Raw genomic sequence first — 24,871 nt, 5'->3', positions numbered from 1 at the left:
TTGAGCTCCAGTAACATCTTGTTTCGTATAATTCCTTTTCCTTTTCATAGACCCTTTTCTTTCTTCCCATGCCTTGACATGTAGTGCAACCTTTTTATCCCTGAGTAATGGAATAACACTTTGTTTTTAAAGCACTTTATGACTTTTAAAGCATTTTCTACCCCTTCTCCCTTTTGCTTTTTCACAATGCCTTTAAAAGGCTGACAGGCCTACTACCCTTATTTTATATGAATTGTCCAGGGTTCCAGCAGCTGAAATGACTTGCGCAGGGTCTCCCGGCCAGTGGGTGGTGGAACTGGGAGTAGACTCTAATGACCTGGGTCCTGTTTATGTTTCAGTGCTCTTTGTGCTCCATTTCCCTGCTTCCCTCCCTCCCTAGTCCTGCTCGAGGGATGTGGGCCAGTGACAGACCAGTGGTCTTCGGCTGGGTCTCCTGGACCGGTTTCTCTTGCCTTCTTTTCCCCTATGGGCTTTTTAGGTGCGAAGTCACAGGTGCTTCCTCCTTACAGGCACATCTTACAGCCTGCGAGTCCCAATGCAGGGAGCTGGGTATCGGTTTCCACTCCAGCGGGGCCCCTGAGAAGAACATGAATAAGAGGCAGCTGTGTCCATGCGGGCCAGGCCTGCACAGGGCTCTGAGCAGTGGGGGCGCATGTGTTGTCTCCACGCAGGTGCTGCCCTTAGAGGCTCTGGTGACTGATGCTGGGGAGGTGACTGAGGCGGGCAAGGCCTATGTGCCTCCACGGGTCCTGCAGGAGGCTCTGTGTGTCATCTCCGGGGTGCCTGGGCTGGAGGGTGACATCATCAACACCGAACAGCTGGCCCAGGAGATGCTGATCATCTCCCACCACCCATCTTTAGGTCTGTGGTTGGAGTGGGTGTGCAAGGGGTTGGGGGACTCTGTCTTAAGAGCAGGCTGGGCAGAAAGCCTCAAAGAGCTCCCCTCTGCTTCAGTGGCAGTGCAGTCTGGACTCTGGCCAGCACTTCTCGCTAGGATGAAGATTGATCCTGAAGCCTTCATCACCAGGCACCTGGATCAGATCATTCCCAGGATCACTACACAGAGTCCCTTGAACCAGGTGATTGTTACATGAGCTAGTTCTGGCCTCAGGTCAGAGTGTGGGAAGGGAGGATTCAAAGAAACAGGTGAAAGTATGATGAAATGTGGGCTTAGACCCTTGGGTTGCAACTGACAGAAAATGCAAGCTGGTTTGAGCACAAAAGGCGACTTGCTGCCTCATCTAACTGCTAAGTCTCAAGATATGACTGGCTCCAGGTGATGCTGGCTGCAGGGACTCAGATGTTGTCCTCAGGACGTTGTGGGTAGTGTCTCTCTTGTTCTCTGTCCATCTGTCTGTCTCATCCACCTATCTTATCTCTGCTTTCCACCATGTGGGCTCCTTTCTCAGACAGTCTTCCCCTTTCTGGTAGCAGGCTAGCTGCTAGAGTTCCAGGCTTACAGCTGATCCCCCCTCATCAGCTCCAGTGGAAAGAACTTGTGTTTTCCAATCATTTCATCTGGCATGGGGTCTCACTGTTCCTGGTTGACATGACTTGGGTCCTGTGCTCATCTCTGAGCCTATCCTTCTGGTCTGGACCACGTGCCCACCTCTGGAAAGGGTGGGGACAGCTTCACCTGAACCACAGAGATTGAGAGTTGGGGAGGAGTGTGTCCCCCAAATCAGGCTGCTATTCTAGACAAAGGGGTAAATGCTTATTGAGAAGGCAGGTACATGCCACAGCTGTCCGCTCTGGTGGGCAGTGCTCAGAAAGAAGAGGCAGTGGCAAGAAGGGGAGCCAATTGCTAGGGGCATTCAGGCGTGGCAGGACCCCTCTCCACTGCTAGCCTTGGAGCACACTGACCATGTCTGTGTTTGTCTGGCAGTCTTCCATGAACGCCATGGGCTCCCTCTCCATCCTATCCCCAGACCGGGTCCTCCCGCAGCTCATCAGCACCATTACTGCCTCCGTGCAAAACCCCGCGCTGCGCCAGGTGACGCGGGAGGAGTTTGCCATCATGCAGACTCCTGCCGGGGAGCTATATGACAAATCCATCATCCAGAGGTGAGATGCCACTTGTGGGCTCAGTTGCCCCAAGCCTTAGTTTTCTTGCCTGTAAGATGGAGACAACGCCTCCTTTGTAGGGTCGTTGTGAGGAACAAATGAAACAACCTATCCATTCATTGGACAAGTACCTGCTCTGTTCCAGGCACGTGCTTAGTCCCAGGATACAAGAGCATGTTGAGTATCTAGCACTTTCCTGGTGCCTACTACTTAAAAGCTAGCTGGGGTTTTATGGCTAGTGGGAGGCTGAAGGGCCTGGTGGCTGTTTTGAAGCCGGCTGATCACCAACTCTGGTGTTTCAGTGCCCAGCAGGACAGCATAAAAAAGGCCAACATGAAGCGAGAGAACAAAGCTTATTCCTTCAAGGAGCAGATCATCGAGCTGGAGCTGAAGGAGGTGAGTACACGGAAGCATTGCACACGCGCTGCTGAGCTTGGTGGCCTCAGGCTGGGGACTTTTCCTGCTGCACATATGCTGTTCCCTTGGGTCATCCTGAGACCATGGCACACTCCTCTGATCCCCCGCAGCCCCCTAGGTCCTCCACACTCTTTATTTAGCCTTTCTCGGTAGCTTTCTCCACCCCCAGCTCAAGGAAAACAAATTTCTTTGTTGGGTGCTGGCAGCAGTTCATACATTCCTCCACTAAGTGGTGTTGCCTGATTCCATGCCTGTCCCCCCAGCTCCTGGAAGGCTGGGACCCATCTTGACTCTTGACTGCAGGCACAGGGCCTGGCACAGTGTAGCCTCTGAGGAATCGTGGTTCGATTGCTGTGTTCAGCTTGTAACAGAACTGGTTCCAACAGGAGCAGAACACACAGGGCTCTTTCCTGTCTTAGAGCCTTTGTTCTTCCCTTGGTCTTTATCAGACTGGGTTCTTCCTTTTTTTTTTTGTGAGGAAGATCAGCCCTGAGCTAACATCTGTTGTCAATCCTCCTCTTTTTGCTGAGGAAGATTGGCCCTGGGCTAACCTCCGTGCCCATGTTCCTATACTTTTTTATATGGAACACCGCCACAGCATGGCTTGACAAGTGGTGCATTGGTGCACGCCTGGGATCCAAACCTCCGAACCCCAGGCCACCGCAGCAGAGTGCACACACTTAACTGCTATGCCACCGGGCCGGCCCCCAGACTGGGTTCTTCTTGTCTTTCCCATCTCTCGTCTTTCACGTGTCTCCATGTTCCCTTCTTAGAGAGGTGACCACCCTCCCCCACCATCCAAAGTAAACTCCGCCCCTCTTCCCAGTTACTATGCATCATATTTATTCCTTTCATTACATTTGTTATGATCTGAAGTCATCTTATTTATGTGTCTGTTTACCTGTTCATTGTTGTCTTTGCCCACTAAATTGTGAGCTCCATGAGGGCTGAGACTTGGTCTTGTTCCCCATGGTGTCCCCAGCGTCTAGAACAGTGCCTGGCACAATGCAGGTGCTCAGCAAATACTTGTTGAATGAATGAGTCCTTTCTCGGCCTTTTCCGGGCTTTGGTTTATACTGGGAGAGAGCTTCTGTAGGGAGGGCCTGGGCAGGCAGGGAGGCTGAAGTTTTGATTCTGAAGCCGTGTGGCTACCAGAATACCCTTTTCAGCACACTGAGGGACTTTTCATTTCTGTAACATATAAAAGGCCTTCCTCGTGTTTGTCAGTAGAGAATCCAGTAAGAAATCTCTTCTCTACTGCTCTCTCCGTCCTGTAGAAACCAGGTGGCTGTGGACTTTGTGGGAGGTGGGGAGGGCCCCTTGGCAGGTTTGGGGGCCCAGGTCACAGTCTTAGGGCTGGCCTGGTGCTGACTGTGGAACCGAGCTTGCCCTCCTCTGTGGAGGGAGGGAGGTCTGTTCCCTGGAGATGGAATTGCTTTTCTCGTTCCCTTCAGGAGATAAAGAAGAAGAAGGGCATAAAAGAGGAGGTGCAGCTGACCAGCAAGCAGAAGGAGATGCTGCAGGCGCAGCTGGACAAGGAGGCGCAGATCCGCAGGCGGCTGCAGGAGGTAAGTGGCTGCCACCACCACACACTCGTGCCGTGAGAGTGCTGGGCGGCCCAGGCCCGCTCCTCGCCGTCCTGGAGTGGGGCCCCGCTGACCTGCCTCCTGGGGTGACTCTGCTTGCAGCTGGATAGTGAGCTGGAGGCGGCACTAGGACTGCTGGACACCATTCTGGCCAAGAACCCATCCGGCCTCACCCAGTACTTCCCTGTTTTGGTCGACTCTTTCCTGCCCTTGCTGAAATCTCCGCTGGCCGCTCCCAGGATCAAGAACCCTTTCCTGTCCTTGGCTGTCTGTGTCATGCCCCCTCGGCTCAAGGCTTTGGGTTAGTCCTTGTTCGCTGGCTGTGGGCATGGCCCGGGGCAGGTCGGGAGGTGGGCAGGCGATGCCCCTGAGTGCTTGTGGGGAGGTGCACAGTGATCGAGGCTACTGACTTTTGTTCCGCGTGGAAGCAGCCTTGGGAACCTCAAGCTGCGTATCCTTAGGAAGGCCATAGCGCCTCCTCCTCTCTCCCATTTTATGTCTGCTGTGCTGTCACTCTGAGGACCAAGGTTTAGACTAGTCAGTATGATCTTTCTGTAGCAGTTTTAAAACTAAGAGGTCAGAAATTCAGTGGCAGTGGGGAAGGTTTAGTGCCACATGGCCAGTCAGCACAGCCCAGAGCTCCTGAGCACCCACTTGTCGGTGATCAGAGGTCTCTGTGACCATTAGCTTTCTTTTGGCTGTGCAGAAACAGAGACTAGGTAGAGTGACTGGGAATTATGGTGGCCTCACTTTGTGGGTTGTTTAACGACCTTAAGCAGACTTCCTCACCTAAAGGGTATGTTCCCATGCTGAGGGTGGAATCTGGGAACTGTCCTGAGTGGAAAAGTCAGTTGGTACATATAGAACCTGCCGGAGGCGTTACCTGGCTGGCCGGGCTGTTACATGGAAGATGGGAGTGCCATATGGATAGAGCTTTACTCTTGGCTGAATAACCCGTGGGTGGTTCATGCCTCTTCTCAGCGTACTTTTAATTTCTTAATGTCAGGACAGCTCCCTGCCTGCCTACCCTTCAGCACTGTCACAGAGACGAAATGAGAAGTGAGGTTGAGGATGTTTTGGCACAGCAGAATTGACTACTGTTAAGTCAGAGGGATGTGGCATCTCTGCCCTGGGTCCCTGGTTTGCGCCCAGGCCAGATTCTGCATCTTTGCCTGGGTCATCCCCTGCTGTGTCCCTTCTCTTTTACACAGGCACTTTGGTGAGCCATGTGACTCTGCGCCTGCTGAAGCCAGAGTGTGCCCTCGATAAGTCATGGTGCCAAGAAGAGCTGTCGGTGGCCGTGAAGAGGGCGGTGACCCTGCTGCACAGCCACACCATCACCAGCAGGGTGGGCAAGGGTGAGCCAGGTAAAGGACAGGGCAGACAAAGGGCCCGAGGCAATTTGAGTGGTGGGGGAAATGCATGAGCTATGACGTCCCCCAGGGCTTCCTGAGGCTGTGGCCTTGGGCAGCTCTCTTCCCTCTCTGGCCTTCATTTCCTCATCGAAAAAACGGGGGTTGGACTAGATGGAGGTTTTCTGAGTCCAATCCTGGCATTCTGGGAGTTGCTGTGACCCCCACTGAGGGTTTGCTTCTTGTCACTGGAATGCACTTGTCTGTTTTAACTCATATTCTGGAACTGGGCAGTGTTTGGGGTAAGAGCAGGATTGGCTTTAGAACGGGGCTACCAGCTGTCGCCCCTGTCGTCATAACATGTGCTTCTGGGTGTCAGAAAGGGCCTCCAGGCTTCCCGCCTGCCCACTCTCTCTAAGGACAGAAACTGAGGCAGCAGCGCCGAGTACCCTGCCTTGCCTGCAGGATCATGTCTGCTTCTTGTTCTCATAGATGCCGCGCCCCTGTCCGCGCCAGCCTTCTCCTTAGTCTTCCCGTTTCTGAAGATGGTGCTGACCGAGATGCCCCACCACAGTGAGGAGGAGGAGGAGCGCATGGCCCAGATTCTTCAGATCCTCACTGTGCACGCCCAGCTGAGGGCCTCACCCAGCAACCCGCCTGGGCGTGTGGACGAGGTTGGCAGGGGAACTCAGCTCTCCCCTTGGCTTGAGTGGGGTTGGGGAGGCAGGAGCTTTTGACGCTTCTGGTGGGGCAGTGGAGTGTGTGTTTCTACCTACAGCAGCAGCTCTTGGTGAGGAGAACCCAAATGTTCTCTTCAATGCAGCTGTCAAGGCCTCAAAGAAACTTACAGGTCTCCTGTGTCTGATAGTTTCTGAAAATCCTGAAGAAATTGAAGGATTTCGTATCAATTTACTGTGTTTGTTTTGCTTCTAACTCAGAAGACAGTACTGATCATTCTTCCTGTGACTTAGAATTATGAGATTGGACCTTATTCATTGAGGGGTTTTCTTTTTAATAGGTTGTGTTCTAAAAATTTGCCAAAGTAGGGGCTGACCCCGTGGCATAGCGGTTAAGTGCGTGCACTCCGCTGCTGGTGGCCCGGGTTCGGATCCCGGGTGCGCACCGATGCACCACTTGTCAGGCCATGTTGTGGCGGCGTCCCATATAAAGTGGAGGAAGATAGGCACAGCTGTTAGCCCAGGGCCAGTCTTCCTCAGCAAAAAGAGGAGGATTGGCATGGATGTTAGGTCAGGGCTGATCTTCCTCACAAAAAAAAAAAAAATTTGTCAAAGTAATACATGCATATTTTTAAAAATTCCAACAGTACAGAAACAAAACAGAAATGCCACTCCCCAGAAGTAACTGTTGCTGATAGTTGGGTGTATACCCTTGTGGACCTATTTTTCAGCAAGCACATGCAAAACTCACACGCCCACACACAGTAAAGCAAAAATAGATTGTACTGCCTTTTTCATATGATATATACTCTGGGTCTTTTCCCATGTCAGTGCATATGGATCTACTTTATTGATTTTACAGGCTGTGTGGGATTCTGTGCAATGGGTACACCATGTCTTAGTTAAGTCTTTACTTGTTGATGGATATTTTAAGGTTGTTTCTAATTTTTCTCCGTTTGGAACAGTGCAGTGGTGTGCCCCCTTGTACGTATATGCCCCTTGCACACCTGTGTGAGCATTTCCATATGACAGATGCTTGGGTGTGGAGTTGCTAGGTTATGTGGCATGTTCTGAGCTATGTCCTCATCAAGAGTTCCCTTTTTTCCAAACTGAATGCAACCTCAGATATTGTTGTTTTTTTTTTTAATAATTTTATTTATTTATTTTTTTCCCCCAAAGCCCCAGTAGATAGTTGTATGTCATAGCTGCACATCCTTTTAGTTGCTGTATGTGGGACGCGGCCTCAGCATGGCCGGAGAAGCGGTGTGTCAGTGCGCGCCCGGGATCCGAACCCGGGCCGCCAGCAGCGGAGCGCGTGCACGTAACCGCTAAGCCACGGGGCCGGCCCCAACCTCAGATGTTGTTAATCTTGCCAACGATGGGTGAAAGGATGGTATCTCATTTTATTTTGTGTTGTTTACTTACTTGTAACGTTACATAAGTATCTCATCGTGTGTTTAGGAGCCGTCTGTATTTCATATTGTATGAATTTCAAGCGAGTTTCAGAATTCATTTATTTTGAGTCCCTGAGGATCATGGTTGACTGGGGTTGGCTCCTGTGGATTTAGTTGTAAACCTGATGGGCTTTCTACAGTGGACTTGGCCATATAACCCAGAGTGTTCCCCTGTGTGTGAGAGGATGCTGCTTCCTGTGCTGCCAAACTTGGCTACAGACCTTCCCCAGAGCCTCACCCTGACTGTCTGCTGTCCTCTCCTAGAATGGCCCGGAGCTGCTGCCTCGCGTGGCCATGCTGCGCCTTCTGACTTGGGTGATCGGGACGGGCTCTCCCCGCCTACAGGTGATCTGGTTTTCAGTTGGCTATTGCTGTGACTTAGTTGTTGACCTCGACTTCAGGTCCCGGCACTTGGGGTTGAGTCCTAGTTCTCTCTCTTGGCCCTGAGTTTTGGACTTGGGCAGAAGGGCTGCTTTTGAGAGCCAGCCTGACTGTTCTCAGCTAGTGAGGGGCTTTGCCTGGGTCCTGTCACTGGCGTTGGCCTGGAGCTGGGGTCTCAGCCCTAGTAGGGCTGTGGGGTGGATGTTCTCAGTTCAGATCCCTCTCTGAGCCCCTCAGCGCATCACTTGGCCCCCTGCCTGGCCCCACAGTAGTAGATAATTTGCTGAACTGAGCCCAGCGGATCGATGTCCTCCTTAGGTTCTGGCTTCAGACACCCTGACCACCCTGTGTGCCAGCAGCAGTGGCAAGGATGGCTGTGCCTTCGCAGAGCAGGAGGAGGTGGATGTGCTGCTCTCTGCCTTGCAGTCCCCGTGTGCTAGCGTGCGGGACACTGCGCTCCGGGTACGTGCCCACTCCTCGGGGCCACCATGGTGTCCCTTGTCACTCAGTGCAAGTATTTGAGCTGCATGAGGGCCATTCTCTCAAATGTCCCATCAGATCTAATGGGAGATGCCTCACATCTGCACTAGTGTGTCCTGGAGGCAAAGAGAAGAGCTCACACAGTGTGGGTCAGGGTCATTCTAGGAATCAGCAAAATGAAGCATTTGTCATGATGTATCAGTATTTTTTTCTTCACCTCTCTGAAGATGTCACCTAATTTCTAAAATGGAATGTGGATCTTGGTACTTTATTATAGACAGACATAACTCACAGAATTAGTTCATTTCTTTAACCTACTACCTTGTATTTGCCTTTTCTTGGTGCTTTTGGACTACAAACTAAAGGACCTCCTTAGAATATGAGGCAGTGTTTCCCAAATGCCAGTCTGCAGCCTCCTGCTGTTGATCTCTGACAGAGCTTTCACTGGTCCTTGGTAAAATCTGAAAAATGATGGCAATGTGGTAAATTTTTCTTAAAACAAAGGAAATGCCCTTCTTCTGAGGTTTTATCTGTCTTGCTTAGTTAGAGTTGCATTTTTAAATTTTACATTGAAAAATATTCTACCACCACACCACCAGCATTTCATGAAAGAAAAGCTGAAGAGACTGAGCAGCTAGTGAGTTGAGCTGACTTATAACATTCCCTAGACCAGCCCTGACCAATGGAACTTTCTGCAGTGATGGAAATATTTTGTATCTATGCTGTCCAGTACAGTAGCTGCTAAGCCAACCTGTGGCTTTTGAGCAATTGAAATGTGGCTGGTGTGGCTGAGGAACGTATAGCTAATTTTAGTTGATTTAACTTTGAAGACCCACGTGTGGCTGGTGGCTACGTCTTGGACAGTACAGCCCTGGAGGGAGGTGGGGAGGCAAGTCAGGGGCTCATCTGAAAAGTCATGTCTCACACGGTCCAATCCCACACCGTCTCAGGGGCTGATGGAACTCTACATGGTATTGCCAGCGCCTGACACTGATGAGAAGAATGGCCTGAACCTTCTGCGGAGGCTCTGGGTGGTCAAGTTTGACAAGGAGGAGGAGATCCGGAAGCTGGCTGAGAGGTAAGAGCCATTAGAAGGTTGTTTTTCCTGCTCCGTTGTGTTTCCCCTTATGAAATAACTGGACCCAGCGTGCTCAGCCTACAGCAAGAGAAGGGCCAGGTGGTCTGGTTTGGCGGGACGGGCGCTGGAGATCCTTGTGTGCCCAGCCCCCGCCTTTGGTCTGTTATAGTCTCTGGTCGACAATGGGCCTGGATCTGCAGCCAGACCTCTGCTCCTTGCTGATTGACGATGTCATCTATCACGAGGCAGCTGTGAGGCAGGCCGGGGCTGAAGCCCTGTCCCAAGCGGTGGCACGTTATCAGCGACAGGCAGCGGAGGTTATGGGCAGGCTCATGGAGATTTACCAGGAGAAGCTCTATGTGAGTAGCCTGTGCACCCTGATGTGGTCTGGGTGGTGTAAGGGTGGGTTGGACTCTGTTCAGCCTCCGACCCGCTCCAGACAGGAGTCTTGGAGGTCACTGGCTCAAGGTGGCTGTGACTGGTCTCTCGCCTCACACCAGGTCGCTGGCTTGCCCAGCTTGGCTGGAGAGAGCACTGTAGTGCATTTATCAACCTGTCTTGTTGCAGCGGCCGCCCCCAGTGCTGGATGCTTTGGGACGAGTTATCTCAGAGTCTCCTCCAGATCAGTGGGAAGCCAGGTATAATGGCTTTTGCAATCTTGTTCCACTCAGAGCTTTCTGAGATGTAGCAGGTTGGCTGGGCTGGGTGCTGTGAGGAGGCAGCGTGGAGTAATGGGACAATGGAGGGAAAGGGCAAGACCTCCCTCTGAGTCAGAGAGACCTGAGTTCAAGTGCTGGCTTCTCCTGTGCTAGCCGTTTGACCTTGGGCCTCTGGGCCTCTGTTTCCTCAGAGATCCCTGGGGCCCTTCTTACTGCTCTGTAGCTGAAAAGAACACAGCAGTTTGTCATCATAGAATGTATCCACTTCTGGGTTCCTTTAGCTCTCCTCCTCCTGCAGCCTGCCCTGGAGGTAGAGGGGTAGACATTGCACTCAAATGTGGGGAAATAGAGGCAGAGCTGGCTTCCTGCCCAAGGTCATCCTGTAGGAGGTAAACTCCGGGCAGGTGGCAGGTCTCTATTTGACAAGTGGGCTGTTGCAGACCATTGGCAGAACATTGGGTAAGCACTGGACAGTGGGTGCCATGCTGTGCTCTGCCCCCCCAAAGTGGTGTATGCTGCTGGCCAGCCCCCTCTCCTTGTGACACAGCAGGAGAGACCCCACCAGCAGAGGAGGCCCCTGGCTGGCCCTCGCCCCCCTGACACGCCCCCCGCTTCCTTCCCAGGTGTGGCCTGGCTCTGGCCCTAAACAAGCTCTCCCAGTGTTTGGACAGCTCTCAGGTGAAGCCACTCTTTCAGTTTTTTGTCCCTGATGCCCTCAACGACCGAAACCCAGATGTCCGGAAGTGCATGTTAGATGCAGCCCTCGCGACTCTCAACATCCACGGGAAGGTAAAAGGTTTCAGCCAGCTGAGGGGGTGGGGAGAAGACTGGGCCAAGCAGGAGGCGGGCCGAGCAGTGGTAACACAGGGAGGCTGAGTGCCAGAAATCCTGGCAGGGCACTGGCCCCTATGAAAGTTCTATTTGTATTTCTTTTGAGCCAAAAAGACCCCAAAAGGGTGTTAAATTCTAATAAGTCTTTTGTAGTCCTGCCAGAAAACTGGGAAACCCACTGGCATTGCTGGCTGGCTAGTCAGGATGCCTGTCCCAGAGCCAGACTTAAGCTTGGTCCTTGGGGCAGAGGCCATCATTCCCAGACGCAGCCTATAGGGTTGACGTGAGGCTCTCTGTGTGGTTGGCTTTCCAGGAGAACGTCAACTCGCTGCTGCCGGTGTTCGAGGAGTTCTTAAAGAACGCGCCCAACGATGCCAGCTACGATGCTGTGCGGCAGAGCGTGGTGGTCCTGATGGGCTCTCTGGCCAAGCACCTGGACAAGAGTGACCCCAAAGTGAAGCCTATTGTTGCCAAGCTCATCGCCGCCCTCTCCACCCCCTCCCAGCAGGTACCTGCCGCCTGGCCTGGGGCCCCGACTGTGGATAGGCAGTGGGATGCTAGGACTGAGTTGGGTGTCAGGGTCCAGAAGGCCCAGTTCTCTGCGAGGAGTCAGCCCCTCTCTCAGGGAACAGCCTGGTTTATAGTCAAGAACACCCCTGGAGAGGGAATTATGTTGTTTTGTTCTAATAGACCTCCTAGATATTTTTATTTTTTCTACTCATTTACTAACAGCCTTTTTTTGCACTTAGTATAAACCTGGCACTGAGGATACAAACGTATAAAAAAAAAAAAAAAAGACTCCCTCTGTGTCTAACTTCCCCTGACCCTCTCTTTGTATTTGTTATATGTTTCAAGGGCCTTTTAATGCGGCCTCCAGGCCATAGTGCAGGAATTTTTTAAAATCTTTTTTGAATGTATTATCTGTGACTTGCATTTTGGACCACCCAGAGTGTCCTCATCAAGTGCAGGTTTACAAAATTATGGTCAAACAAGTGGTCAGAAAACCCAACCTGCAAAGGGTCCTGCCCGGGCTCCTGGCAGCGTGACACTCTGCTGCTGTTGGGTTGGGCTTAATGAGCTGTGGCTGGAAGGCGGGATTGACAGCGTCTTGTGGTGCCACTCAATTTGGGCCTGGCCCTGTAAGGCCCAGCTCCATTTCCCTGTGACTTTGACAAGTTTGAAAACTGGGAGGTTGGTCTGTTTTTAAGGAGGCACAGTAGTGTGCTTCCCTCTGGATCTTTCTCTGTGAGTGAGTGTAGTCTTCCTGGAGTTTTCCCCCACCCATCTAGGCCTAGGTTCCCCCTTTAGATCAGAAATAGCACCATATATGACTAATGCTCTCGTCTCTAACAGAAGTAGTATGCACCCCGATGGAGCTCATGTCATACATGAGCGTGTAAACTGTTTGCTTCTCCAATGCCCTGTGTAGTTGCCTGTTGACAGGCAGGGGATGAGCTGGGTCTTGGGGACATCTAGTGGTGAGGTGCCACATAGGACTGTGTCAGCCACCAGGAACCGGCTGTGGTTGAGCTGCGACACTGACGTGCTGGGCCTCTCCCATAGGTCCAGGAATCTGTGGCCAGCTGCTTGCCGCCCCTTGTGCCAGCCATCAAAGAGGACGCAGGAGGGATGATCCAGAGGCTGATGCAGCAGCTACTGGAGTCAGACAAGTACGCAGAGCGCAAAGGGGCTGCGTATGGGCTGGCAGGCCTGGTAAAGGGCCTGGGCATCCTCTCGCTAAAGCAGCAGGAAATGATGGCAGCTCTGACCGATGCCATCCAGGATAAGAAGAACTTTCGCCGGCGAGAGGGTGAGTGTCTCTGAGCTCGGTGCTGCCCTGTATGGGAAGTTGGTCCCCACAGCTGCCAGAGGAAGGAATCTGGTCTTTCCTTCCCCACTGAAGGGCTGCTGTTTGTGTGTGTGCTGCAGAGGGGGCAGTTGTGTGTGGCCCGTTCCATCTGGTCCTTGTTGGTGTGGCCTAAGCTAAGAGAGAGATTTCTCACCTTTAGCTGAGAGAGATTTTGTCTTTCTAGCTGTTAGTGCCAAGAAGTGATGGATGTTCCCCTGTTCTCTCCTCCTTTCCACTCAGCCACATCCCTGCTCTGGGGCTTCTCAAGCTTAGGCAGAGGGTGCTGCTCCTTCATGGGGCAGCCACTTTAGTCCCAGAGCTGCCTGAGTGTTTCCAGATGGTGAGGAGGTGGCAGGGAAGTAGTCCTGTGGCTGTCCCTAGAGGACATTCTGTTGCCAGCTGTCCCGCCTTCTCCTCCCCCAGGAGCCCTCTTTGCCTTCGAGATGCTCTGCACCATGCTGGGGAAGCTCTTTGAGCCATACGTGGTTCATGTGCTGCCCCATCTGCTGCTCTGCTTCGGGGATGGGAACCAGTATGTGCGTGAGGTAAGTCCTGAGGCTGCACGTGAGATCTGCCGGCAGCTGGGGGCCAGCCCCTGGGTGTGAGACTTGACTGGGAGTCTCAGGTGGTGTAAGACCCCACCGGTAGAACCCCTTCTGCCTGCACCTTGGGCACTGGTTACTGGGACAGAGTCCTCTGGTTCCCAGTAAAGTATTGAAGCTCTGTGACGTCAGAAACCATATCTCTCCTTCTCAGCTGTATCTGAAGGCCCCGGTACAGGGTCTGACACAGTGGACTCCCAGTAAATGTTGGTCACCAGGGGAACACTCAGTCTGGCATCAGGCCTTGACCCTTGCTTGGGCACGGAGGCCCCTGAACGTCTTTTATCCTCCCTTGAGGCTGCAGATGACTGTGCCAAGGCTGTGATGAGCAACCTGAGTGCTCATGGGGTGAAGTTGGTGCTTCCCTCCTTACTGGCTGCCCTGGAGGAGGAATCCTGGAGGACCAAAGCCGGTAAGGCTGCTTCCTTCCTTGTCTCTGTCGCAACTTCCTTTTCTGAAAACTGTCCTTGCAGGGATCCAGGTAGCCACAGCTCTTATCCTGTGTTTGTGCTTCCCAGCCCAGGGATAAGGCCAAGACTCTCTGAGCCATTAGGGAGCGCAATCCTTCAATAATTTGTGTGCTTTCACACAAAGAACAGACCTCTGACAGGAGCCACAGCCTTAAGTCCCCAAATCCCAGAGTTTTAAAGCTAGTCTGTGGCTAGTTCTGTGATTTTAAAGGTTTTTTTCCCCCATTAACCCCCTTTTAAAAAAATATAATCTTATCTGGGATCCTAATACAGATACAAGCAGAGTTGTTCTAGTTTGGGCAGGGTTGAGGTCTGGGGTCCTCCCACTTGGCCTCCCCCTCAGTCCTTCAGGCTTTGCCCTACAGTTTGAAAAATCACAGATCTAAATCAGTTTCTTCATTTGTGGATGAGGAAACTGAGGCCAGAGAAATTGAGTGAATTTGCCTTGGATCACCACCAAGACTAATCCAGATCTTCCCCATCCTGGTCTCACCTCTTTCCCCACTGCTGCCTTGCCCCTCACCCGGGATCCCATGGCTGTGCAGACCTCAGGAGCATTTTGCTCGCTCTGCTGGAGCCAGTCCCCTCTGCCCTCTTCCCAGGGACCACTTGAGCACAGTCTGCGGAGGAGCAGGCTGGTTGTCACTTGCCTGGTCAGGCAGCCCAGGCGACTCGCCAGCCTCTGCTCAGTGATTCCATGCTGGGCGTGTGTCTACCGTCTGCAGGATCGGTGGAGTTGCTTGGGGCAATGGCGTACTGTGCTCCCAAGCAGCTGTCGTCCTGCCTGCCCAACATCGTGCCCAAGCTTACAGAGGTGCTCACCGACTCCCATGTCAAAGTACAGAAGGCCGGACAGCAGGCGCTCAGGCAAATCGGCTCCGTCATCAGGAACCCGGAGATCCTGGGTATGCCTCTCCCACAAGGGCACTGTCCCTGGCTTCTCCTCCCGTCCCTGATACTGCACGAGGCATGCACCCATTCAGCAAAGATCTTTGCCCTCTGAGGACAGATGTTCACATTGAAATATCCTCTAAATTCTGGGAAGCTGGGCCGGCCCCGTGGCTTAGTGGTTAAGTGCGCGCGCCCTGCTGCTGGCGGCCCGGGTTCGGATCCCAGGCGTGCACCAATGCACCGCTTCTCCGGCCATGCTGAGGCCGCGTCCCACATACAGCAACTAGAAGGATGTGCAGCTATGACATACAACTATCTACTGGGGCTTTGGGGGAAGAAATAAATAAATAAAATCTTTAAATTCTGGGAAGCGCTTTTCCTAGAATAATTAGTGGAAAGTAGGTGGAAGCAATCTGTTCTCCCACTGGTCTGGAGCAGTTGTCATTGCACAGATAGGGAAACTGAGTTACTGGCTCAGAAGCAGCTTGACTCTGAGAGAGCCCCATGCACTAAGCTGAGCCCTGTGGTCAAGAGAACTGAATGACAAGCTCTGGGCCACATCAGCATCACCCGAAGTGTTAGGTTCTTTGGGAACTTACTTTCTGTCTCATTCCAGGAGACCTGTGGTAGGGGGAGGTGAGGGAAAGATTATTCCCCTTAACTGTCCTCTTTAGTATGGTTCTTTCTTGAGTCATGGGAAGAGGTTGATTTCTAGAAACAAAGCCCAGCAGCCACCTTGACTAGCACATCACTTGTTAAATTTTAAGCTTTAACGTGAAGCATCCTTGCCCACTCAGTGGAGTTCAGCCAGAGTGTTACTAGACTTTGTTTCATTCAGAAAATGATGGGATTTTTGTTTGTTTTTGTTTTTCAAGGGATGAATGGATATACTTGGATTTTTTTGTTTTTTTTTCTTTCTACGATGTCCAGCAGCCCTGGGCATTTCTAAGGCCCGGAACAGTCTCCTTCCTTCCTTCCTTCCTTCCTCCCTTCCTTCTTTCCTTCCTTCTTCCCTTCCTCCCTTCCTCCCTCCCTCCTTCCTCCTTCCTTCCTTCCTTCTTCTTTCTTTCTTTCTTGAGGAAGATTAGCCCTGAGCTAACATCGGTTGCCAATCCTCCTCCTTTTTTTGTGTGTGTGTGTGAGGAGATCAGCCCTGTGCTAGCATTTGCCAATCCTCCTCTTTTTTTTTTGCCTGAGGAAGACTTGCCCTGGGCTAACATCCGTGCCCATCTTCCTCCACTTTATATGGTACGCCGCCACAGCATGGCTTGCCAAGCGGTGCGTCGGTGCGCGGCTGGGATCCGAGCCGGCGAACCCCGGGCTGCCGCAGCGGTGGAGCGTGTGCACTTAACCGCTTGCGCCACCGGGCCGGCTTCAATCCTCCTCTTTTTGCTGAGGAAGATGGGCCCTGGGCTAACATCTGTGCCCATCTTCCTCTACTTTATATGGGACGCCGCAGCAGCATGGCTTGATAAGTGGTGCATCGGTGCATGCCTGGGATCCGAACCTGAGAACTCCAGGCCACTGAAGTGGAGCATGTGCACTTAACCGCTATGCCACCAGGCCAGCCCCCAGAACAGTCTCATTTCTATCAAATGAGTGGAAGTGCCTTCATTTTGGGAATCCAGCTTAGGTCTTTTTTGCTTTAATTGAGAAATAATTTGCATAATACAAAATTCACTTTTAAAAAACGTACAATTTTGTGTTTTTTAGTATATTCACAAAATTATGTAAGCATCACTACTGTCTAGTTCCAGGGCATTTTCATCATCCCAAAAAGAAACACCATACCCATTAGCATTCACTCTTTATTTCATCCCCTACCTCTAGTCTCTGACAATCACTAATCTGTTTTCTGTCTGTGGTTTTGCCTATTCTGAACGCTTCATGTAAAAGGAATCATACATGTGGCTTTTTGTGTCTAGCTTCTTGCACTTAACTTTATGTTTTTAAGGTTCATCCACATTGTAGCATGTGTCAGTACTGCATTCCTTTTTATGTCTGAATAATATTCCATTGTATGTATAGATCACATTTTTTTTATCCATTCATCAGTTGATAGACATTTAGGTTGTTTCCACTTTTTGGCTATTAAGAATAATGCTTCTATGAACATTTGTGTATAAGTTTTTTGTAGACATTTTTCACTTCTCTTGGTTAGATACCTAGGAATGAAACTGCTGGGTCATGTCATAACTTTAAGTTTTTGAGTAACTACTAGAATGTTCCAAAGCGGCTGTACCATTTGAGATTCCCAACAGTAATGTATGAGAGTTCTAATTGCCAACCCTGTTATTATCTGTTTTTTTGGTTACAGCCATCCTAGTGGGTATGAAGCGGCATCTCATTGTGGTTTTGATTTGCATCTCCCTAATGACTGATGATGTTGAACATCTTTTCATGTGCTTATTGGCCATTTGCATATCTTCTCTGGAGAACTGTCTATTCAAATCCTCTGCCCTTTTTTTTTTCTGTGAGGAAGATTGTCCCTAAGCTAACGTCTGTGCCAGTCTTCCTCTGTTTTCTGTACGTGGGATGCTGCCAAGGCATGGCTTGAGCAACGTGTAGGTTCACGCCCGGGATCCGAACCTGCAAACCCTGGGCTGCCGAAGTGGAGCGGGCGAACCCAACCACCACGCCACCACACTGACCCCCCTCTGCCCTTTTTTAAATTGCGTTATTTGTTTTTTTTAATTGTCAGCCACCAGCATGGGTCTTCATAGTGGTTAAATTCCCTGGGCTTTTGGAAAAGATAAGCCAGGTATTTCTCTTGATATTCCTTCTGCTGGGCTCATGGTGCTGAATCTGAGAGCTCATTTTATCTGGGCTTAGCTCCTCTGAGCATTGTGTGCTTCACTCCCACCATTGGTTCAGTGGCCTTTGGTGTCTCAAAAGTTTTTTCACAAAATCACTTCTGGTTACTGCTTCCAGAGTAAGGTCGATGGTGCTCAAGCAGCTCTCCTGTGGAGGCCCAGCACTGTGGCTGCGGCTCAGTGCCCACTGAGGCTAGATCACAGCTCCACAGTGCAGAGGGGCGACAGCTGCCACCTCCACACTGCTTCCTCCTGGTGGAGAGGATTGCTCTTTGCAGACAGGGTGGCTTCCCCAGCTGGCAACTTGTGGGGCTCCAGGGAGCGGTAGCTGGGACTCCCTTCTCTTCTGATCCCCCCTAGTTCTGGGGACCCAGCGGCTTTGCCACACCGTAGACTTGTACAAACCAGCCTCTCTCCTGTTTGGACATGCAGCCATTGCCCCGGTCCTGCTGGATGCCCTGACAGACCCCTCCAGGAAGACCCAGAAGTGCTTGCAGACCCTGCTGGACACGAAGTTTGTCCACTTTATTGATGCTCCGTCCCTGGCCCTCATCATGCCCATCGTCCAGAGAGCCTTCCAGGACCGTTCCACAGACACTCGGAAGATGGCAGCCCAGATTATTGGCAACATGTACTCCCTGACAGACCAGAAGGTAGCAGCCCAGCTGGTCCAGGACAGACCAGTAGATGCTGGTTTAGGGCACAGAGTCCCTGCCCACAGTAGACATGGGAGGGCTGTGTGCATTTGGTCCCTGATTATGTTTAGGGGAAGAAATGGACCATTTTGGGGTGGAGGGTAGAAATCTAGGCTCTGTGAGCATCTTGCACAGGACAGTGGCTCAAGTCCTTGTTAGCTCAGCCCCTAGGTCAGGCCCGTCTCAGTGGGCCCCTTTTCCAGATTGAGAGGGAGGAAAGGTCCAGCCTCACCTTTGTTTGACCTTTCAGGAGTGTTGGGGAAGTGGCTGCTGCTTTGACTGCTTGCAGTGTTTTCTTGTCACAAGCATTTGCTTCTGTAGGCCTCTCAGAGGAAATCAGCCTAGTTGAGGAGATTTACTTTGTTTATTTGTTTGTTTCCTTGCCCCAAGGGTTGCATTCGTGGTCTCACTGTCTGCCACAGCTCTGCTTTGCTTGCTGAGCCTACGGACACAAGAGACAAAGTGGGAAGTTATGTCAATCCTAGAAAATTTGGGAAACTGAAAAACTAGAAAAACAAAAAATTTTGTCTGTAGTCTTCCAACACTAAAACAGTTACTGTTAATGATTTTTATTACATTTTAAAAATTGTATTACTGAACACAAACTTATTTTCAAGTTAAAATGTTATTCATAAAACTGATTTTTAATAGTTATATAATATTCCAACAAGTTTATATACTATAACTTACATAATTCTATCATTGGTCATGTAGTGTCCAAGGTTTTTTGCTGTTTAAAATGATGCTTCAGTGAACATAAGGCTTTTTCTATATTTAAAACTGTTCCCTAAGCTGAATGCTATATCAAGAGACATAAACCATTTAAGGTGAAGAAAGGGAAGATGATAATGCAATTCTGAAAGGAAAATGCCAGAAATAATTTCCTAGATTCCAGAGGCTGGGCAGGCCTTGGTCCCAGGAGGGGAAGAGCTTTGGACTATAGCTGGCGGCTCTCTCATCTCCCAACCTGTTGAAGATGGGCCTTGGGTCCCGCATAGGTTTCCCTGAACAATTGCGCAGGGCCCTCAAGGAACCAGTCAGAGCAGGGAATTCTTTGCCAGTTGCCCTTCCCCACCTGTTCTGGAAGCCCCCCTGCTGAGCGCTCCTTGTCAGCAGAATGGTGAGGTCAGGGTCCACAAGAGAACGAATCCCAAAGAAAGTAGGAATCGGGCCTCTGCTTGAGTCACCTCTTGTGTTATTGTAGGATTTGGCTCCTTACCTGCCAAGCGTGACACCTGGCCTGAAAGCCTCTCTTTTGGATCCTGTACCTGAGGTGAGTCTGGGAGGAGAGGGGTCAGGAGCTTGTTATTTTAGCCCAGTCCTCAGAAAATTTGATTCTGAGAATTCCCTTTAAGCTGCTTTTATGTCTGTTTGCTAAAGGGAGGGACTCCTGAGGGGTCCTTCTTTGCTCCTGTGTGGTCACCTAGTTTTGAGTCACATCTCCTCACCATCCCTGCTCTCGGTTACCTGACAGGTGCGGACAGTGTCTGCAAAGGCTCTTGGGGCCATGGTGAAGGGCATGGGGGAGTCGTGCTTTGAGGACTTGCTGCCATGGCTGATGGAGACGCTGACCTATGAGCAGAGCTCTGTGGATCGCTCAGGCGCTGCACAAGGTGAGGCTAGAGCAGGCCCAGGGGCCAGTCCAGGAATGCCCTCTAGGGGCCCTCAGATCTAGTGGGTTCATTCTGTCCTTTTGTTACAGGGTTGGCTGAGGTTATGGCTGGCTTGGGGGTGGAGAAGTTGGAGAAGCTGATGCCGGAAATCGTGGCTACAGCTAGCAAAGTGGACATTGCACCCCATGTCCGAGATGGCTATATCATGATGTTCAACTACCTGCCCATCACCTTCGGGGACAAGTTCACTCCTTACGTGGGGCCCATCATCCCCTGCATCCTCAAAGTAGGCACCAATGACCATGCTGAGGGTGGCGTTACTGAGGAGGGCAGGATGCATGTGTTCTCCTGGAGAGCTGGGCTCCCTGCCAATTGGGGCTGGGTGGCAGGAGTCCTCATCTTGCTATTCAGGGAGTCCCATTTACTTTGGGGTCTGGGTGTCTGGGGGTGGCAGCCCTGGCTGACCCACCTTCTGTGTGCACAGGCTCTTGCTGATGAGAACGAGTTTGTGCGTGATACCGCCCTGCGTGCCGGCCAGCGGGTCATCTCCATGTACGCTGAGACGGCCATCGCCCTGCTGTTGCCCCAGCTGGAGCAAGGCCTCTTTGACGACCTCTGGAGAATAAGGTGAGAACTCAGACAGGAAGGCCCAACAGCCCCAGCTTTGCGCTTTGGGAACTCTGAGGAACGAGCAGAATGAGTTGCCAAGAACTCTCTCCACTTTCTCCAGACCCTCGCTTTTAACCGTTTTGTAACTCGCCTGTTTCCTGTAGCATTGTCTTCATTCTGATTCTCTTTTAAAAAGTTCTCTCTGTTCAGTCCTTCAGTTTGTATTAAAATTTTAAACACAAAATTTTAAACACAAAACTTTTTAATCTGGAAATTCTACTTATAGGAATTTATTCCAAGGACATATTTGGTCAAGTGCTTAAAGATGTCCATAGAAGGATGTTTGTTGCAGTATTATTTATCATTGGAAAATTGGAGGTTGGTTTAAGTCGTAGCACATCCACAGCATGAACTTTTATTCAGCCATTACAAAGGACAGAATAAGAGGACTATCTAAGCTGACACAGAAAGCTCCTCAGCCTTCCCACTTCCCACGTTGTGTGGGGCGTGCGTGTCTCTGTAGAGGCCATGTGTGCAAGAGTGTCACCAGAGTGTCAGGGTGTTTAGGTGGTGGGAGTTTGGGTGGTTGTTTATATTCTTTCTGTACATTTTTCTGTATTTTTTGAATTTTCAGTTTGAATATGACTATTATTATTATTATTTTTTTTGTGAGGAAGATCAGCCCTGAGGTAGCATCCATGCCAATCCTCCTCTTTTTGCTGAGGAAGACCGGTCCTGAGCTAACATCTATTGCCAATCCTCCTTTTTTTTTCTCTTCTCCCCTTTTCTCCCCAAAGCCCCAGTAGATAGTTTGTACGTCATAGTTGCACATCCCTCTAGTTGCTGTATGTGGGATGCCGCCTCAGCATGGCTGGACAAGCGGTGCATTGGTGCGTGCCTGGGATCCGAACCTGGGCTGCCAGCAATGGAGTACGTGCACTTAACCGCTAAGCCACGGGGCCGGCCCTATGACTATTATTTTTTTATGATCATTAAAAACAATAAACCTCATTTAATTTGAAGAGAAATAAAGTTTATCTTTCTAGGCCGTTCTGATGTCTCCACTTCTGTTGATCAGCATTCCTGGTTTCCTGTTAATGCTTCCCTCTATGTTCTCTCTCTCTCTCTCTTTTTATAACTTAGATTATAGAAAATTTTACATTTGCTTTTTAAAAGTGTTTATTCTTTTCCACGATTAAAGTTTATTAGTAGAAAAGTTGGCAAGGAAATGTGTAGAAAGTGTGAGGAAATGACCATCACCTGTAACTTTTCTCCCATTCCAAGATAACCACCATGAATATTCTGGGTGCATTTCCTTCCAGTCTCTTTTCTGTGCTGTGCTTGGTTGTGCCCTGAGACTGCCCCTTGTGGCTGTGTGACTCTGCTGTTGGCATCCTTCTCAGGTTCAGCTCTGTTCAGCTCCTTGGGGATCTCCTGTTCCACATCTCAGGAGTCACTGGCAAGATGACCACAGAAACTGCCTCCGAAGATGATAACTTTGGAACTGCCCAGTCCAACAAAGTATGTGCCTTGAGTTGATTTTCCTTGCTTTGCTGATGGTAGGGATGTGCCCTGGCACTCATGCTGTGGAGGCTTCACCCTGTGTGTTCTCTGTTTCCTTTCCACTGGCTGCAGGCGATCATCACTGCCCTCGGGGTAGATCGGCGGAACCGGGTGTTGGCAGGGCTATATATGGGCCGCTCGGACACCCAGCTGGTTGTGCGGCAAGCATCCCTGCATGTCTGGAAGATTGTGGTCTCCAACACACCCCGCACCTTGCGTGAGATCTTGCCCACTCTCTTTGGTCTCCTGCTGGGTTTCCTGGCCAGCACATGTGCAGATAAGAGAACGGTGAGTTTCCCGGGCCTTGCTTCTGACCCAGCAGCCCCTGATAACCTCCTTTCAGAGGCTAGAAAGCTGGGTCTGCAGAGACCGGGAGAGCGCCTAGGGTCCCCTCTCTAACAGGAGAACATTTATGTATTTACTTAGTAATTCCACAGATATTTATTGAGCATCTGCTAGGTGCTAAGCAGGGGCCTAAGACCTGGGAATATAGTGGAGAAGAAAGGCAGCCTCATTCCTTGTCCTTGTGATGCTACAGTCTGGTAGAGGAGGTGGATATTAATCAAATAACCACACAGACAGATGTAAATGCAGCTGTGGCAAGTGCTGCATGACACTGCATATGCTTATCACAGGGGCATTTGACCTAGCTAGGGAGGTCAAGGAAGGCTTCTCAGAAGAATTTATGCTTGAAGATGAAAGATGAGTAAGCAGCAGCCAGGTGAGGGAGGTGATGAAAGACTATTCCAGACAGAGGAGTAGTGCTTTAGATACAAGGGTGGGATGTGCAAAAGCCCTGTGGTAGGCAGGAACGTGGCCAACGGTAGGGGCTGAGCAAAGGCTGGTGAGTCTGGAGTGAGAAAGCAGACAGGCGCAAGCATGGTGTGAGATAGGGCTGACACTTCAGGCTGGGACAGGCCGTGTTTGTTGGTTGGAGGAGGGGCTCAGCCTGGACTGATGATCACTTTTGCCAGTCCCCTTTGGCCCACTCCCTGGCACCCTACCCCCATCCCTGAAAGGGAAACTGCATATTTGGCTCTAAAGAAAGGTTTGCATGGGGCCTCAGAGGAGATGGGTTTTTTCCTTAAAGCATTTGTTCCAAATTCAGCTCCTCTTGGGCAAGAGCACAGGGTTAAGTGACTTCTAGGCTGCAGTTTTCAATCCAGGGAAATTGGCCCTTGACTGAGAGCATATGATGAAGTTCCTGTTCATAGATAAGGTGCCGGCTCTTGCTTTAGGCTGTGTAGGTGTGTGTGACACAAAGAGATAATTTTATTTTGTAGTGTTTTGTAAGCACCTAGGGGGGGCTCTTCAGGGGTAAGAACATTTGGGGAAGTTAAGTCAGTGACTCAGATAAAGTCTAAGAGGTCCAGGGCCCTCACTGTGGAGTTGTCCTCTGGGTGCCCTGGGCTTTGCAGGGAATTGACGTCTGGCTTGATCTCTGCGGACAGATTGCAGCAAGGACGTTGGGAGATCTCGTCCGGAAGTTAGGGGAGAAAATCCTCCCTGAGATCATCCCCATCCTTGAGGAAGGCCTGCGGTCTCAGAAGAGTGACGAGAGGCAGGGTGTGTGCATTGGGCTGAGTGAGATCATGAAGTCCACCAGCCGGGACGCCGTGAGTATCTTCTAAGGGCCCCGCAGGCCCTGCCCCTGCAGGTGACCTGACTCAGAGGGCTGGGGGGAGGTTACAGGAGAAGCTGCACTACCAGGGACACTTCATTTCCCCCTCAGGACACATGAACCTCACTCCAGGGGGCACTGCTGGCAGTGGGGTGTTGGCGGGCCGCATGTGGACTGGGGTTTCCCTCCTCTCAGCTTTCCTGTCAGTTTTGCAGGCTAAAAACTAAGTGATTTAGAGGCCTTGAGTGGCTTTTGGAAATCAGAGATGATCTTTTTCTCACTACTCCTGAGGTTGCTCCAGATTAATCCCTTTTGTGTCACTTTGTCAGTTCAGTTAAAATGTGTGGTATCCTTAGCAGGGAAAGGAGGGCGGCAGGGAGCAGGAGGTGCGTGCACTTGTTCTTAGAAGGAGTGGAGTAGATAAGAGTAAGTACCCAGTGGGTGGAAACGTATTCTCTCCAGCAATAATACTCTTTCCATAGTAGCAACATTTGAGGGGTTTGGAATCCTTCTTACTGACCTTTCTAAGGTAATTGATCCTGGAAACATGCCTGGGGAGTAGGTTGAATATATATAGGGCTCTCGACAGGGATGAAAGCACCAAAGTGATGAAGTGGATGGCCAGTGAGAAATGTAAGCACGTAGCCAATTGCTTAGCCTGAGCATCCTCATCTGATTTACTGGATCCTTCTCCGGTGTGTATCAGTTATATGTATTACATTTGAGGTTTCATATTTCATTTGGCAAAGAACACGAATAAATTCTGTCACCAAATAGAGTTGTGATTCATTGAATAGTTACTGAGTCCCGCAAAGGCCGAGACCTTGCTTGTGGTGAGGCCAACACGTAACCAGTCCTAAGATTCATAGTGAGCTTGGCTGTGGTGGAATTGGTTACAAAGGAAACAGAGCTGTCCTTGGGCCTGCTGTAGCCCCAAAGACTTCATAGAGGAGCAAGTATTTATTTGAGTTGAGACTTGAAGAAGGACTTGGAAGTTTTCCAAGAGGAAAAGCAAAACAGGGAGTCGAGGGAGAGGAGGCCTTGGCATGCAGAGCCTTGCTGTGGGAAGGAGTTTGGAGTTCCTGTGGGAGACGGAGAGTATCTGGAGAACTCACCTGAAAAAAATCAAGCTATTAAGTCTAGGTGAAAGGTCCTCAGGGGTAGAT

At 50.7% G+C, this 24,871-nt stretch overlaps 1 protein-coding gene across 1 annotated transcript in view; it reads left to right on the top strand.

Annotated features, from left to right (window-relative positions):
- GCN1 (GCN1 activator of EIF2AK4) overlaps positions 1–24,871 on the top strand; it is a 57,329-nt gene that overhangs the window by 21,471 nt on the left and 10,987 nt on the right. The window contains exons 19-45 of the mRNA XM_058531549.1: positions 672–861; positions 955–1,079; positions 1,886–2,064; positions 2,367–2,460; positions 3,936–4,049; positions 4,170–4,368; positions 5,279–5,434; positions 5,912–6,093; positions 7,815–7,895; positions 8,250–8,393; positions 9,362–9,489; positions 9,659–9,848; positions 10,057–10,127; positions 10,772–10,937; positions 11,293–11,487; positions 12,543–12,789; positions 13,252–13,373; positions 13,728–13,842; positions 14,626–14,805; positions 18,037–18,257; positions 19,504–19,572; positions 19,774–19,912; positions 20,002–20,198; positions 20,397–20,539; positions 21,925–22,042; positions 22,157–22,372; positions 23,536–23,700. Of these exons, the coding sequence (XP_058387532.1) occupies positions 672–861; positions 955–1,079; positions 1,886–2,064; positions 2,367–2,460; positions 3,936–4,049; positions 4,170–4,368; positions 5,279–5,434; positions 5,912–6,093; positions 7,815–7,895; positions 8,250–8,393; positions 9,362–9,489; positions 9,659–9,848; positions 10,057–10,127; positions 10,772–10,937; positions 11,293–11,487; positions 12,543–12,789; positions 13,252–13,373; positions 13,728–13,842; positions 14,626–14,805; positions 18,037–18,257; positions 19,504–19,572; positions 19,774–19,912; positions 20,002–20,198; positions 20,397–20,539; positions 21,925–22,042; positions 22,157–22,372; positions 23,536–23,700 (4,146 nt within the window). The remainder of the gene's footprint in view (positions 1–671; positions 862–954; positions 1,080–1,885; positions 2,065–2,366; positions 2,461–3,935; positions 4,050–4,169; positions 4,369–5,278; positions 5,435–5,911; positions 6,094–7,814; positions 7,896–8,249; positions 8,394–9,361; positions 9,490–9,658; positions 9,849–10,056; positions 10,128–10,771; positions 10,938–11,292; positions 11,488–12,542; positions 12,790–13,251; positions 13,374–13,727; positions 13,843–14,625; positions 14,806–18,036; positions 18,258–19,503; positions 19,573–19,773; positions 19,913–20,001; positions 20,199–20,396; positions 20,540–21,924; positions 22,043–22,156; positions 22,373–23,535; positions 23,701–24,871) is intronic.

The sequence above is a fragment of the Diceros bicornis genome, chromosome 35 (genome assembly GCF_020826845.1).
Source record: "Diceros bicornis minor isolate mBicDic1 chromosome 35, mDicBic1.mat.cur, whole genome shotgun sequence".
Taxonomy (NCBI): domain Eukaryota; kingdom Metazoa; phylum Chordata; class Mammalia; order Perissodactyla; family Rhinocerotidae; genus Diceros; species Diceros bicornis.
Note: the sequence above shows the minus strand (reverse complement) of the source record. Positions and strands in the feature narration are given on the sequence as shown.